The sequence below is a fragment of the Haemorhous mexicanus genome, chromosome 3 (assembly GCF_027477595.1).
Source record: "Haemorhous mexicanus isolate bHaeMex1 chromosome 3, bHaeMex1.pri, whole genome shotgun sequence".
NCBI lineage: Eukaryota > Metazoa > Chordata > Aves > Passeriformes > Fringillidae > Haemorhous > Haemorhous mexicanus.
In genome coordinates this window covers 87,956,402-87,971,610 of record NC_082343.1, presented here as the reverse complement: position 1 = coordinate 87,971,610, position 15,209 = coordinate 87,956,402, and the positions used below count along the sequence as shown (strand labels likewise).

The following is a 15,209-nucleotide window of genomic DNA, read 5'->3' as shown; positions in this document are numbered from 1 at the left end:
GGCCATCGCTGGGGGTCACCCCACTGGCTCTGCATCACATCAGTGTCCAGCACCTTCTTGGGTGCAGGAAGGTAGCCAGAGAGACAGGCAGCAGCCAAAAGGAATTTCTGCAAAGATCAATGGAAAGACAATGTTTTCCTGTTCAGAACCCCCTGCCTGAGTTTTCTCAGCACCAAAGGAAGAAAAACTCGAGCTTTTTATCACATAATTTCATGCAGTGATAACCTATGGGCTACTTGTATTTCCTTCCCCTTTTCCATTAAGTAAAATGAAGAGAGATAGTGAGTAAGGCTGTTTCTGAAACGTTTCTACTAGCACAGGCAGCTTGATAGATCATTTGCAGACATCTTTTCCTACCATTTTCCAACCTGCCTGGAAATGACCTCACAGGACGAGTCAGATACCAGGCCTGTGTCCACAGCCACTGCAACTGGCAAGACAAATGTCACTGCTGAAAACCATCTCTTGCTAGCAATGTTTCAACAGGTGACAGAAGTCCTTTTTGCACAGTGGACACCCACTCACAAGGCAAGCCTATTTCCTCAAATGGAAAATGCTCACATTAGGAACAGTCAGCACAATCCATTGACTTTGGTGTCAAAGATGTTTCTCTGTGATGCTGCATTTTAAATTGGATAACTCTTGGTCCCAGGTGCACCTTGCCACTTGTCCTGGCAAAGGATAATCATTCTCCATACTGTCCAAATTCCTTAGGATTGACTTCACATTTCAATACTTCATGGAGCTCATTATTTAGGGGAGCACTGGATTGTTCAATGCATCATCTGCATTTTTGCTTGGTGCTCTTGGTCATTATCAACTCAAATGGAAAGTAACCAAATGTGAAGGATATAGTTGGGAAAATTTCTTCACAGTACCATCCACAGAAATGTTCTAATAAGAGGAGCAAATGTGCAAGATTTTATTATTTCAGACATGTACTATTTAACTGATGAGAATCAAATATTTATATTATCTCTGACTTTTACTCTGCACACCTGGCCTACTAGAAAATCAACTCATGTCACCACTGTGGCTGAGAGTAAGAATCTCCACTTGCCATCAATTAGCCATGAATTTCTCCCATCTCCCTGCAAATTTTAGTGTTTTGCAAGATCAAAAGTGACACATGCATCTTGCTTCAGAAACTTACCTTTGTTTGACATCTGTAAGGCAGTAATATGCCATGATCTTGAGACTTCTGTATATGCTATACTTTAATCTCTCAAAATCAAGAGACTGATAATTCAGTTCATCAGGTAGCTGATACACCTCTTTCTGATTATTCAGAGTATCTGTTACCAGACTACGCTGGGATCTATGCAAACATCTGAAGAAGGATCTGAGACTCTATAAAGTAACTGTAGAATTTCAAGATGATAACATCTGCCTATATGGAAACTTTGTGCCTCATTTTGAAGTTTGTTTTTAGAAACAGCTTTGAATTGCAAAGGCAGTGGGGGAGGGTGAAGGCTGGTTTTCCTTTCATGCTGGTATACAGAGGCAGGCAAAGACAGAAGGCACTTACATAGTTTTATGATGCACTAGGAAAAGACCCCAAATATAAACACAGACGTTGTATCCATTCTTGATGCATCAACTTGAAAAATTGCTATAAGGGAGTCCAGTTATTTTTTCCTGCTTAGACCTGGGTACAAATTGTTTTACAAAGACACAAATGGCCCTTTTGTTTTCAGGGGAAATGAAATTAGCAAAATTAATTCATGCCCATGGGTTTACAGAGGTAGGTCCTCTCTCAGTTTTGGAATCAAAACATTTGGGGTGGGGTTTTTTTCAGCGCAAGGAGCCTAAAATATGCTACTTACTCTCAGGTTGCACATCCTTGAAATAGCAAAAGACAAAAACCAGTTTATTTATAATTTTTCATTTTGGTAATTTCAAAGTCTACTGTGTCAGTTTTGACCTTGTTTACTTATATATTTTCCAGGGCTACTTTATTTTTCAAAGCAGTTTTTTAACTAAACAACTCCCCAAACTTTCATTTTGTTATAATCAAAACAAGGGATGGAGAAAACAGTCCTTTCCTGAAAAAGTTCTCAACATTTTGGTCCTTTCCATAAAAGACAGGACTCTCAACTAGTCCTACTGCAGACCTACCAGGCAAACCTGTCTGGTAACATCTCAAGCTCTCAATCTGCTCTCCAAGCCTCCTAAACCGAGTCTTTATCTCGTGTGCTGCCCTCTCCATCCCCTCTTACTGCAAAAGCCTTCTGTCAGGAAAGGTCAGCTGAGAGGTAGGGAAAGTAAGGAAAAGCTGCTTGATGCACAGTATTGGGTGAACAGGGAACAGATGGGCAGTGTGGTGAAACATGGTGTGTACTGCAGCATGCCTTGGGCCCAGTCATGATCTGTCCTGCTCATCCATGGCCTCCAGCTGGGATCAGAGCAGTGCACAAAGCAGTCCTTGCTAACAATGCACTGAGTCTGTGTGCCAGCAGGGTCTTCAACACTACTCAACCATCCCCAGACTTGTTCTGAGCAAAAAGCCATTAATATCCTGCAGAGTTCCTGGAGACTAACAAAAAACATTGCCTTTTCCAGCTTTGTTAATTCACAATGATGAATGTGTATAAAAGAGACTAAAAGGAAGATTAGGATACCTTGTTTCCCTATGTTGTGATATCTCTGATCATTTTCCATAGCAAGAAGCACTCATTTCAATAATACTTTCCACATGGAAATGATGGAATTACTGTACTGTTTATGGAATATAAAATGAGATTTGAGAAGCATAAATAAATATGCAATAGAAAATATCTGCAACGGCAGGAAGATGAAAGTACTGACCTAATAGGTCTTTTCTCTCTTTAACTCTAGTGATTGCAAAGATAAGTTTTCATTTGCTGCTAAGAAAAAAAAATAACTGTGGCTAAATGTAATGAAACTTGAGAATTCTAGAGCTGATAAGCTGTATAGTTGAACAGTCATACATATTTAACAGACAAAGATGGAAAATATAATTTACCATTTATGTTCAGTCTTTACAATGTTCCTGCAATACCTATAAAATGTGTTTTTAGTAGCCATTTTGAATTTGTTCAATGTAGTGTTTCAGAACCCCCTCTTTCTTTTAAATCCAAACATATTGTTTGTTTTCTGCCAGATGGTATTCAGAGCCTAGGCAAGGCTCTTACACATGTGTTTGGCTAGGACAGCACTGTACTTGGGGGAAAATCATCTTTCTGGCTGCTGGGGGATGAGTCAGGTCGAGACACGAGAGAGAAGACAATTTTTACTCACTTGCCTTTCATGTAGTAGAACTGGGTCTCAAACACCTTTGTCTGCGGGCCTCTGTGTTGGTCCTGATCTCTTCTGCACATTACATTTTACCTGGAAGAAGGGATATTTGGCAAGGTAAGGGTAGTGAGACAGAGGCACCAGCACAGCTAAATCTCTATGCACCTGCTTTCCTGATGTTGTAGGTGAGCAAACAACCTGTGGTCACCTCATCTGGCTATGGATAAAACAACCTACCTGTCTTTTAATATTCAAGGCAGTAACCATGTATGATTCCACCTGAATCCCAGTAAAATGAAGCTCTGTTTCTTCCTGAGATTATGACAAGACTGACAAGACACAGCTTTGAAAATAATGGCATGAGTTTGACAGGGCTGCACCAAGGATTAGAGACGCTCTAATGGTGCCAGCCTCAGGAAAGTGCACTAAATGACAAGCAAAACAGCTTTTAACACTGGGACAGGCATCATGAATGCAAATTACAATGCAGTGAATGCCAGGGAAGATATGCAACATGCATGTACAGAAAACACTGTCATTTTAGAGCAAGGCTGATCCTGCATCCCAGAACAGATAAATGAAATGGGTGCTGCTCTTGGCTGCTATGAGTCAATAAGACAAAAGTTGGTATTGGACCTGTAACTTTCCACAGATTATCAGAGTACATAAAGATTAGTGGGACTGTGGTTTAGCTATTAATTCTAGACAAAGCACTTTTATGTATTGGTCTGCTTCAACAGACTATTTTTTTTTTCTGCTCTTCTCTGGATGTATGACTGAAATAAGCTACTTTTTATGACTCACTCTTACCAGAACACTGTCATGCTTGTGGCTTGGGTGTGTTTACAACGGCGCATCGTCTGTCACATTAGATTTGAGTTATAAAATGCCACCTTGCTGCGTGCACAGGGCGATTTAAAGACGCAGACGAAGCTTTACCAAGCCGCGGGGCCGGCACGGCCTTGCCCGCACCAGCAGCAGCGGCGGCGCCTGTGGCGGGCCTTGTTCGCCCCCTGCTGGCGCCGCCGGGAAGGGCAGCCCCGGCCCGCCCTGCCCGCCCGGCCGAGCTCGGGGCGGCTGCTCCCAAAACCTGCGGGCTGCGCGACTCGCTGCTCCTTTTCCCCTTTTTGTACCGATGGGTTACCTGCAACTACCTTAGTTTTTATCCCACAGGAGCTCATAGTCTACGTAGTTGTACATAATCTATCAGGATGGGTGTCCAAACATAAGGAACCGTGCAGTGGTTTGGGTAAAAGGGACCGTAGCGACCCTCTAGTTCCGACACCCTGCTATGCGCAGGGACACCTCCCACTCGGTCGCTCCAAGCTTGCTTGGGTCTCAAGCTTACTCCAAGTCCCATCCAGCGTGGCCTGGGACACTGTCAGGGATGGGGCGTCCACAACTCTCCTGCAGGATCTGTTCCAGAGCCTTATCATCCTCACAGTAAATTAATTACATAGTGATTTCAAGATACGGGATGACAACTGATTTTATAAAACTGACACTAAATAACTATGGAGATTCAGCTAAATTTAATAACTGCAAAGCAGTTGCAAGGCTCCATTACTGAAAGGATTCGGTTTTTCTTTTTCTTAATTAACTTGCAGGCTTTTAAAATGACAGTTTTTTAATAGTGCAATATTTTTTGTACAGTTTATGTAAAATTTTGTGTGCTTGAACTAAAAGAAGTGAGCAATATGGGTCTGTTCCAAACCCTGCTAAAGTTAATTAAGATGGAATCACATGAGCTAATACCTAAACCAGAAATAGTACAGTTACAGCTCACTGATACAGCTATGATGCTTTCAATTCTGTTTGACTTCTGAACATTATGAACAAACTGCCTTGATAAGCAAAAAAAGTGTTATAAAGCTGCAAAGTAGTAATGAAGACTTTTGTGCTAACTGATTAAAAAGCTTCCATGGTTCTTAATAATAATTAGTCTTCTGCCTCTTTCCTTGTAAAATCACCCAGTTGTGGTAAATTCAGTTGTCTTCAATTATGCCAATAATCGCCTGGCTCTTATTTTCTAATAGAGTTTCATATTTTTGCTTTATTAAATGCATGAAGTAAAACATTGTGACCACCAAAACATAATAATAGTAACAACAGAACTATTATACTGTCTTATATGTCAGCTCCATTATTCATTCTTCATAACCCCAATAAAATCTAGATTCAGAAGATTAGGTTGTCACGGTCCTATAAACCAACATCTTGGCATAATTTGACAGCTGAAAAAAAAAAAAAAAGGAAAAAAAATCTTCATCCCAGATTCATCACAGCTTCACAGGCTTCCAGATTACAAAAGATACCAAAAGCCATTGGTCTGTAGAAGCAGCTGGTAATGCAAAAGAGAAAAGCCCATGATCCAACATATTTCAAAGTCCATGGAGATCAGTCCTGAGGTGTCAAGTTGATGGACTGCTCCTAACAGGCCTTTTCCACTTTTAATTTCTATAATCAGAATCATAGTTCAAGTTCTATACCAGTGACAATCTCATTTTTAACTGAAAGTCACCAGAATGGGAAATACCAACAAGCTAAGTACTGTGAGAAAAGGCTGACATTACCTGTAAGAATATTTATGTACAATACAAAAAGAGGATCATTGTATACTATCAATACCACTGCACATACCTATTGTCATAATATTTGTCCTAACTACATGAAGAATAACTTTTCTAAATTCCACTACAACATTAATAATCTATTTTTTTCAGAGATTGAGAACCATGTTTTGGGTTTTATTATAATTTGTTGTCTTACAGCTGCTAAATACATATCATAATAAACCCAGAGGGAATATATTATCATGACTACCAGCATTTGGGATAGGATACCAATTTACAGTCTCTGCTTTTTCAATTGTAATAGATAGCAAATATCAGCAGTTTGACCCTAATGGGAATTCATAAGCTCTGCAGAACAGGCCAGCACAGCCAATACACCTGATCCCTTGTTTTCTCTCCCAGTCCTTATGTAAACCAAGGAAAATTTCAGGTTCTACCAGATGACCAGGAAAATAATCTCACCATCATTTACTTTCCAAATTTGTCATTTTTATTGTTGAAAATTTCAATTTAATTCCAAGCTTTCTATTCTAACAAGAGCTACTCAGGGGACATCACATATTCATGTCACATATCACAGAAACTTGTGCAAGACTTACATAAAAAGACTTACACCTATGCCAGTCATCAATTTTGGATATTTACTGTTACCTGAAACCTTATTATTCTGCAGTAAAGTTCAAGGAAAAACTCATGAATGCTAATTAAGCAATAATTCCTATATATTCCAATAGGGAACAAACATGAAAATTTCTCTTCAGCTTGGAAAATTTGATCTTAAGTCAGCCATATAAGTTGAAAACAAAAATTTAGGCCTGAATGTTAACTAAAAAATAAAAACTGATGAAAACTTAATGGGGTCCTTGTTTTTTTCTTCCCATAAAGAGGAGAGCAAGGAATGTAAAATGAACACCAGAACAAGAATACTGTTATTTAAGTTTCTGTAATCGATTCACTAAAGAAATCTTTCCTGTAACAAGAATACAAGTATCTTATGCACAAATGTAGCCGACATGATATCACACTCAAGTCAGTGAAACTAATCCCAGGCTTAACTTTCATATCAAGCAGCTAGCATAAAAAAAGTTGAGCAGGTATATACTGATACATTAAACCTGCTCTGCAGTCTTTAAAACATTGTCACCTGACCTCTCAAACAATTCAAAGACATAGCTACAGTGCATTTGTACTTAAAAAAACAACCATGTGAAAGTTTACCTGCACAAGCTGTATTGAAAATAACTTCCATTTAAAAATGAGCTATCAAATTTTGTCAGTGAAATATACCTATGGTTCCTATTAACTATTGAAAATTAACCTATAAAATGCTTTTCCCCCACAGAATTATGAAGTTTCATGTTGCAAAGAGAAAGTTTAAGGAAACGCTTCGCCCATATGATGTCAAAGATGTCATTGAACAGTATTCAGCAGGTCATCTAGACATGTTATGCAGGATTAAGAGTCTTCAGTCACGGTAAGGAAAGAATTAGTTACACTCTGCATGAGCATCTAATGTCATTCACTGCATAAAGTATATTGGCAACGTTCAACATTTCTGTGTTACACGGCCTCTCTTTCTGTGAACACAGCTGAGCCAGAAATTGAATTGTGGGCAAAAGCAAACAAAAAAGCAATGTAGTCAAATTTTTCTCAGAAAATGGAAGTCTGAAGAACAGAAAAGGTAATCCCTTATCTGTGAAGTCCATTTGTAAACAAGGACTTCAGTCAAAAGGCTGAGGAAGAAATTGAGAACTGCCTCTTTCCTACTTCCTCTTTTCACACAAAAGAAATTGAGAACTACTGGTAATGTAGTATTTATGCAGGTTTTATGTTAGAGATTCCCAGCAACAGTAATTAAAAAACCAAACCAAACAACATTGCATCATATTTATCATTATCAGAGAAGGTTAGGGATTCCTGTTTCAAACTGACAAGTGTCCCAGGAGTGGATGTTGTTGTTAGGATGGGAGAGCTGGGAGTGGCACTGGTATGTTTGTTTCTGCATAACATCAAGCCGTTGGAGAGGCCGCCTCTTCTTTCCCCCTTTCAGCAAATCTAGTCTTAGCTTTCCCAGATGATGGCTAATTTCTGGCTTCTGGTTAGTGCCAACAAAAAAGAAATGCAGTTTAATATGTTCAAAAATCACTCTTTCTTTTTTCTTCATTTCCCTTAATTAATAAAATTGTTTATCTTCTTCTTTGAGCACTTTCCTGAAGTACTGGGATTTTTATTTTTAACATATAAATATGGCAAACACTTCCACACCTATGCCAGTTCCAGGAACGGCAACAGCTTTTGGTTTCTCTTACAGTGTTGACCAAATTCTTGGGAAAGGACAAATCACAGCAGATAAAAGAAGCAGAGAGAAGAATCCTGCAGAGCATGAGACAACTGATGACGTCAGTATGTTAGGGAGGGTAGTCAAAGTGGAGAAACAGGTAGAGTGATTATCTACATTACTTTGTCTTGCTTTCTTGCTCATGCCTTTTCTGTGTTTTATTGCCAGTTTCAAAAGCTGAACAGGTTAATATTTTTTTTCAAGCATCTGCTTCATTTATATGTTGAAATAAAAATTACATGCATCTTATTACCTTAACCTTTTCTCCCTTTTTCTCAGCTTGCTTATGAAAAATGTACATGGCTTCTGGCATTCTTTTTCAAGGGTCAATAGCTACTTCCATTTTTCTCTTCAGCAGTTACATTTTCCCTTTGCTTGGGTACCAGATATTTTAAATTAGTATTTGGCACTAATGTTGACCTTTTCCTCTCGTATAGGTACAATCCATTGAATCAAAACTGGACTGTCTATTAGATATTTATCAACAAGTTTTGCGAAAAGGATCTGCATCTGCGCTCACTTTGGCTTCGTTTCAAATGCCAGCTTTCGAGTGTGAGCAGACTTCTGATTATCAGAGTCCATCAGACAGCAAAGATTTGTCTAATTCTGCACAACTTAGTGGATGTGTATCCAGATCAGCTAGTGCCAATCTGCCTCGTGGCCTACAGCTCATACTGACACCAAATGAATTTAGCACTCAGGCTTACTATGCTTTTAGTCCAGCTATGCATAGTCAAGCAACACAAGTGCCAAACGATGGACCTGCAACAGTAAATAATGCAACAAACCAAATAAACCAGACAACTAAGCCAGCAACTCCGACAACATTACAAATACCACCCTTCTCATCGATGAAGCATATCAATAGGCCTGAGCCCATTCATATTATTCCTGTAACCACACAGGAAAATATTTCTAATGTCACCGCTTGCCTTGTTGCATCAAAGGATAATGGACAAGTTGCACAGCCCAGTGCGACAAAGGATCTCACATGGAGAAAAAGTCTGGATACAGAAGGGGAACCTTTGCTCTCAGTTAAACCTGTAGTGCAAATGGATTTAGGAAAATCTTTATCTGTACAAAACCTTATGCAGTCAACAGAAGAACTGAATATCCAGATTGCTGGCAGTGACTCCAGTGGTTCCAGAGGTAGCCAAGATGTATACTCCAAATGGAGGGAGTCAAAATTATTTATAACAGATGAAGAGTTGGAGACAGAGGCAGGGACAGAGACTACTGAAGCCATCTCGCGCCCCTTAGTGGAAACAACTCTCTCTGCTGACTCTCTAAGGACTGGAATATCAAGATCATCTCAAAACATCTGCAAGCCAGGGGATGGTACAGAAGCACTCAATCTGCTCCATGTCAAACTTAAATAACTTCTGGCTTTCTTCATTGGCTAGGTCATTCCTCTAGTCATACATATCATAGCATGAACTGTTTTGAAAGCCTTTTTAATAAGATAAAATCACAAAAATCAGGATGAATCTGCAAAACAGTTGAATGAGCCCATATTTCCTAGTTGCATGAAAAAGCATGTCTAAGCAACGGCTAACATCCAAATTTACACCTACAGTACAGCAGCCTTTCATGTAGTACAGTAGGTTTAAATAATGAGTTGCCTACAAAGCTAATGCTGCAGGACATATCAAAAAACAAATATTTGAGCATTTAGACCTTGTGCTGTTTCTATGGGGCAGAAGTAAAAATCTTAAGGTTTAAAGCACTTTGCTTCTGAACTGATAAAATATATATATAATGTCCTGATTTAGATGATAGTTTATGTTTACAACAAAAAGATTATCTACAGCTGCTAGCAAGGTACCAAGGAAATGAGTAACATGGGGTTAGAAATGGCTGCCAGTCGCAAGATACACACATTAACTCATCAGTAATTTTTAGCTCTGAAGAACAGTATGTTAATACCTGTCTAGTGCTGTGGCAGAAGTACCTGACACACCACTGTCACATTGTTCTTTATAACAAGAACTATTTTGTTACAAAAGGTTTGTATTTTAAGGATTGGGTCTGGCCTCAGAAGTGGATAATGTGGGTGACTGCACTGAAAATTCAAGGGAAACTCTCCTTCTTCTAGTCTCATTGAGAAGCTGACTTGTGAATCTGAACCATTTTGGCAGCAGTAGGTGAGGGAAGGAAGCAGGTGCTGCCTTTATTGTAGAAGCAATATTTCCTTCTAGTGAAAATTTTGGCAATTTTCCTTGCAGTCTCAACCTGATACTACAACAGCACTTGCATAAGGCTGGACAAGAAGGGAAAATGAGGAACTGAAATACAGAGTAAAACTAAAGAGGACAGAACAGAAGGGAGCGAGACAACACAATCAATGGGAAAATAAATAAATAATAATATGGATTTAGATGGGCAGGAAGGGAAATCGTCCCAGAAAATAAAGCAAGAAAGGTAAAGAAGGAAAAAGTTACATGTTTGTGTTTTTTCTCACAGATACTGAGTGTTATTAAAAAAAAAAAAAAAAAGCCACACAGGCAAGGGCTTGTTGATTTTTTTAATAAAAGAGTAAGAGGAGAGAGGGAAAATGGTCCCACTCTTAGCTCAACACTATATCCCAACTACAGTAATTTCTTGTGAACTTTCCAACACAGGACTCACAGAGTCCTTCCTGCTAAAACTCAAGTTTTCAAATTCAAAGCCTGCATCAGACTGAGCATTCCTGCCTGATACATCCTCTTTTTTTTTTTCTTACTCTAGCCTACACTTCACTTCTGCTGAGGTGCAGGAGCAGCATTAGTGCCTGCCTGCCCATCCCCAGCAAGGCTTTGCCACTGGGAGAACCCTTGCAGAGCCTAAACGGGCTTTCACTCTTCCCAGCTGAATGAGGTTTCTGTGTGTTGCCTCCTGCCAGATTGTCACCCCACCTGCACCACAGGCTTGTAGACAACCCAGCTTGGGCTCAGCTTCCCTCTAGCAGCAGGAATACCGAATGTACGGGTGTGCCAGTGCCAGCTCACTCAGGGCAGTGTTTCCTCAAGGCCCAGACCCGCTGGGAACTCGCTATGTACATCAAAAACATCACTCCAGTCTTAACTGTGGCTAAATGCTGTAGATTGTATTGTGAAGGAGCTGATCTGTTTACTATGAAACCATTGTAACTTATGCTTCCATTTGCTTTACAGAAGTATTCCTGGATGTTACATGAGAACTTTATTATGTGAAAGTACGTGCAAACTGTAGAGTGTACATATTGTGTCACTATATGGGGTCCATGGATGGTACACTGTGTTCCATGGCTTATGCCGGAGCAAACTTCAGTTGTTAAATCCTGAAAGACACCTTGAAGCACAATTTCCTCACTGCTGATTTGCCATATAGTTCACCACATTCAGCCTTTCCTGTTTTCCTTTATGTGCAATCTGACCATACCGAAGCCTGATTACAACAGCAAATTTTGTGAGGATAAATACATTTTTTTCCACATCTCAGTTCACTTAACTGTTAACTTATTTGAATGTCTGCAGTTTATCCAGACAGATATGTAAGTTTAAAGTACTGAAAATTTTAAAATTATAATAGTTTTTTAGGCTATTTTTTCTTTTTTCCTGTTTATGGTGCCTTTCTTGCCTATCATGTGAAGCCTCCTGCTGACCTAAGAAGCATCAATGTGCCGTTAGGTTCAGTTAAGGAGCAAGCGATTGGGCACATGGCAACTGTGTGTCCATAGTGAAACTCCCTTCCCCTCCTTGACGAGACCTAAAATCCAAGGCATCATGAATTGGACACCACTCTTCCACCTTCATCTGCAGGAGCAGATGGTTGCACCCCCATTGCAGCCAGAAGGCGTCAATGGGAGAACTGAGCAATGGCCCTGCCTGTCCCGATTCTGCACAGAAACAGGGCCTTGGGGTTTGCTGATAATTTATCTCACAGAAACTTGGTATTTTTGCCTTAAATGAGATGCTTGAGTCCTTCTAACTTTAAGTTAATTTATTTAATACAATTTTGTGCACAAAAGAATGAATTCTATAAATTATGTATGAAAATATTGATGTCTTTACAAAGAACTGATAAACCCAGAAGATCGTATCTTTTCAAATTAAGGTTTAAAATTCTAATTTTTTTCTTTTATGCTCACCATTATTATTATTATTTTTGTAGATGCAAGTCTTATCATGTAGGGTTTTTTAACATAATATTGATAGAAAATAGGAATAGTGAATATATGAAATTTTAAAGAGGAAGAATTATTTGTTTGGACTTTTATAAGCTTTACTCATATTTCCTCATGAGGAGTTTCTACGCTCTCTCTTTTAAAAGAAAGCATCACGACAGACAGTCATTCATTGGTTTCACATAAGAAGGGCCTGTCTGGCTTTTCAAGTCTTGTCCTGAGCTCCTTATTAAAGTCCAGCTCATGACAACTAATAAGAATTGTTCATGAGTTAGGACAAAGAATTTTATTTTTTTTCTGATTTACAATCCACTGACAATTGTTTAAACAGAGAAGTTGAAATTAAGTAAGAGCTTCAGGACTTAAGCCTTATCTAAATAACTGTTTTCTGGTTAGCATGTTCTTCTACCTGAATGAAGAGAGAGCTGAAAAGAATGGTTTCAATGACTATTTTTTGTTCAAAAATTTGTATTTGTATTTGCTCCTGGCTTATATGATCTATACTTTTTATTTAAATATGAATATGATGTTTTAGCCTAGGGTTCAAGATTGCAAAGATCATACACTTTTATTTACAGTGCCCACAGTTGTTCCATATGTTTTTGAGATACTCATACTTAGAGTGACTGCTCTCATTATAGTATGGTGATGAATAATTCACCTGCTTTTCTGTGATAAGTCAAATCATGCTGAATTGCTGATGTATAGTAGAACATCTTATGTACAGTAGTATTTCTGGATTGGGACCTGCAATCCTTACTCAAGCAAAAATTCTATGGAATTCATTCATTCTATGAAATTCAAGAATTTTTCTTGAATTGGGAAACTCAGATTCAAATCCTGATTTTGTTGGGCATCTGTTTGAAGTGAAAATGGTAATATTCCAGTTATTTCCTGAGGAAACTAATATTTAGCTGACTTTACCCTTGTCACATTGACTATATAAAAAATAACGCACAAATTACTGATATAAAAAGGAAAAAAGAAAAGGGACATTTTTTAAAAGCACAGAGAAAATCAGAATATTCAGAAAGTAGGAATAAGCAGGAAACGAAAATATAACAGCAAAGGAATGGAGGAAAAAAGGGTTTAAACACCCGAGGCTAAATTCATCCTTGGATGGCTTCACCGACTTCAATGAATTCACTGCCCAAGTGGGTGAAGCTCAGCCTCCATTGGGATAATCAGACTCAGTTCCATTGACCTTACAGGAAATGAACCATCTGAACCAGAAATGAACTTGCTTCTCTGGGCCAACTTTTATCCTGACTTATATGTCATGCAATCCTTTTGGATTCACTGGGTTTGAATGAAATACGGAAAAGAATTTGTCCCAGGTATTTCTGCTTCACATTTTTTTTCAAGTGTGTTAATTGACTTTATTCAAATGGATTACAACATCACACAATGTGCTGTCACTGTCTAAAAAGATTAATTTGTTTTTGAAATAAGATTTGTCCCCTGCAACGTCAGTGGAAGCATGTAATAGTTAATATTTTTCTATCCATTCATCTGGATGCAAATGTGGCCATTCACTCAGCTGTGGCCACACACAGGACAATTCGACATAGCCAATGTCATCAGCTATTGGAAGCGTTTTTGACTTCTTTGAAAGACAAAAAGAAAGTTTTGTACCAGGCTTAGAAAGCACGATGGCTGCTTCCACTGACACTGCAACATTAGCCAGTACATTACAATGTTAATTGTAAATTCTTGACAAAGTTGAATCCATATTGTTGTTAATAAAAATGACTTGAAAAGTACCGTGACTACTGAGTTTTTTCCTTATATAAAAAAATTGTATGGTGGGACCACATATCAGGCAAGAAAAAACAATTAAGCTTGCTCATTGTTTTTCTTTTGAAGTTTTGTAATTTTTTAATAAGTGGACCAAAACACCACAAAGGAAGTTTATTAGAATAAAATGTGCAGAAACCAGTCTGACATGTTCAGTTTCTGGTAACTGTTTACAGCAGTTTACTTTCACTTAATGTTGCAGCTCCTCTATGAAAATGAGCTTGGAAGTTATTGCTGTGTTCCCTGTTTGATAAAGGGCAATGGGGACCAGTATTGGCAATTGGGGACCTGTGTGGGGAGCAGGATTTCTCATGGAAGGCACATCTTTCATCTCAGTTAAACTTGAGGCCTACGTGAAGCCGTTTCTTCTGCATTTGACCGTGAAAGTTGCTGTAGTAGAATGTTACTGCACCAAACCCGAACCACTCACTTGCAACATGCCTACTTTCACCACTGTGCTCTTTCTACAGCCTGGCTGAAGACAAGCTTCACTATTTGAGTGTAAAATACTAAATATAGAGAGCCTTTTCTTGTGATGAAGTCACTGCCTTTGCAGAGGCTTCAAGACTGGACCCAGATATCTCAATGTGCAGGTGATCCCCAGCCTCTCTGATGAACATCACCTTAAGATACTGAAATTTAAAGCCATGGTTGCCAGAAAGGGAGGTTTTCCATGTCAGCCAATGTGAGCACTACCAATCTCTGCCTAAGAATAAACACAGGACAGGAAAAGAAGCAAACATACCCATTCTCTTCTTGTGCTACACCAGGCAGCCTTGCTTCCTGTGTGCACAGAGCTGTTAGGGAAGGGTCAGAAGACAGCAGAGAGTAATTTTTCCTGTTGGGTTACCTGGCAGATTGCCACAACTAGGCACAGGTGGTGATATGTATCCATAAAATACGAGCATAGATGTTCCATGTTCAGCTCTGTACAATAAGAATCCAGGACCCTACCTAACAAAGGAAATTTAAACACCCATTTCACATTTTTTTATGTAATTGAAGGGGTATGGGGTAGGTTACTCTTTTTTGTTTTCCTTTGGTTTTCTCTATTTTTTTCACAGTGATAGTAACGAAGCACTGACACAGTTTACCCAGG

At 38.9% G+C, this 15,209-nt stretch overlaps 1 protein-coding gene across 2 annotated transcripts in view; it reads left to right on the top strand.

Annotated features, from left to right (window-relative positions):
- The window catches only part of KCNQ5 (potassium voltage-gated channel subfamily Q member 5), a 277,904-nt gene extending 263,828 nt beyond the window's left edge, over window positions 1-14,076 (top strand). For both annotated transcript variants that reach the window (XM_059842615.1, XM_059842614.1), the window contains 3 exons: window positions 7,174-7,305; window positions 8,143-8,269; window positions 8,607-14,076. In XM_059842615.1, coding sequence (XP_059698598.1) covers window positions 7,174-7,305; window positions 8,143-8,269; window positions 8,607-9,548 — 1,201 coding nt within the window. In that variant the 3' untranslated portion in view covers window positions 9,549-14,076. The remainder of the gene's footprint in view (window positions 1-7,173; window positions 7,306-8,142; window positions 8,270-8,606) is intronic.
- The last annotated feature ends 1,133 nt before the right edge of the window (window positions 14,077-15,209 follow it).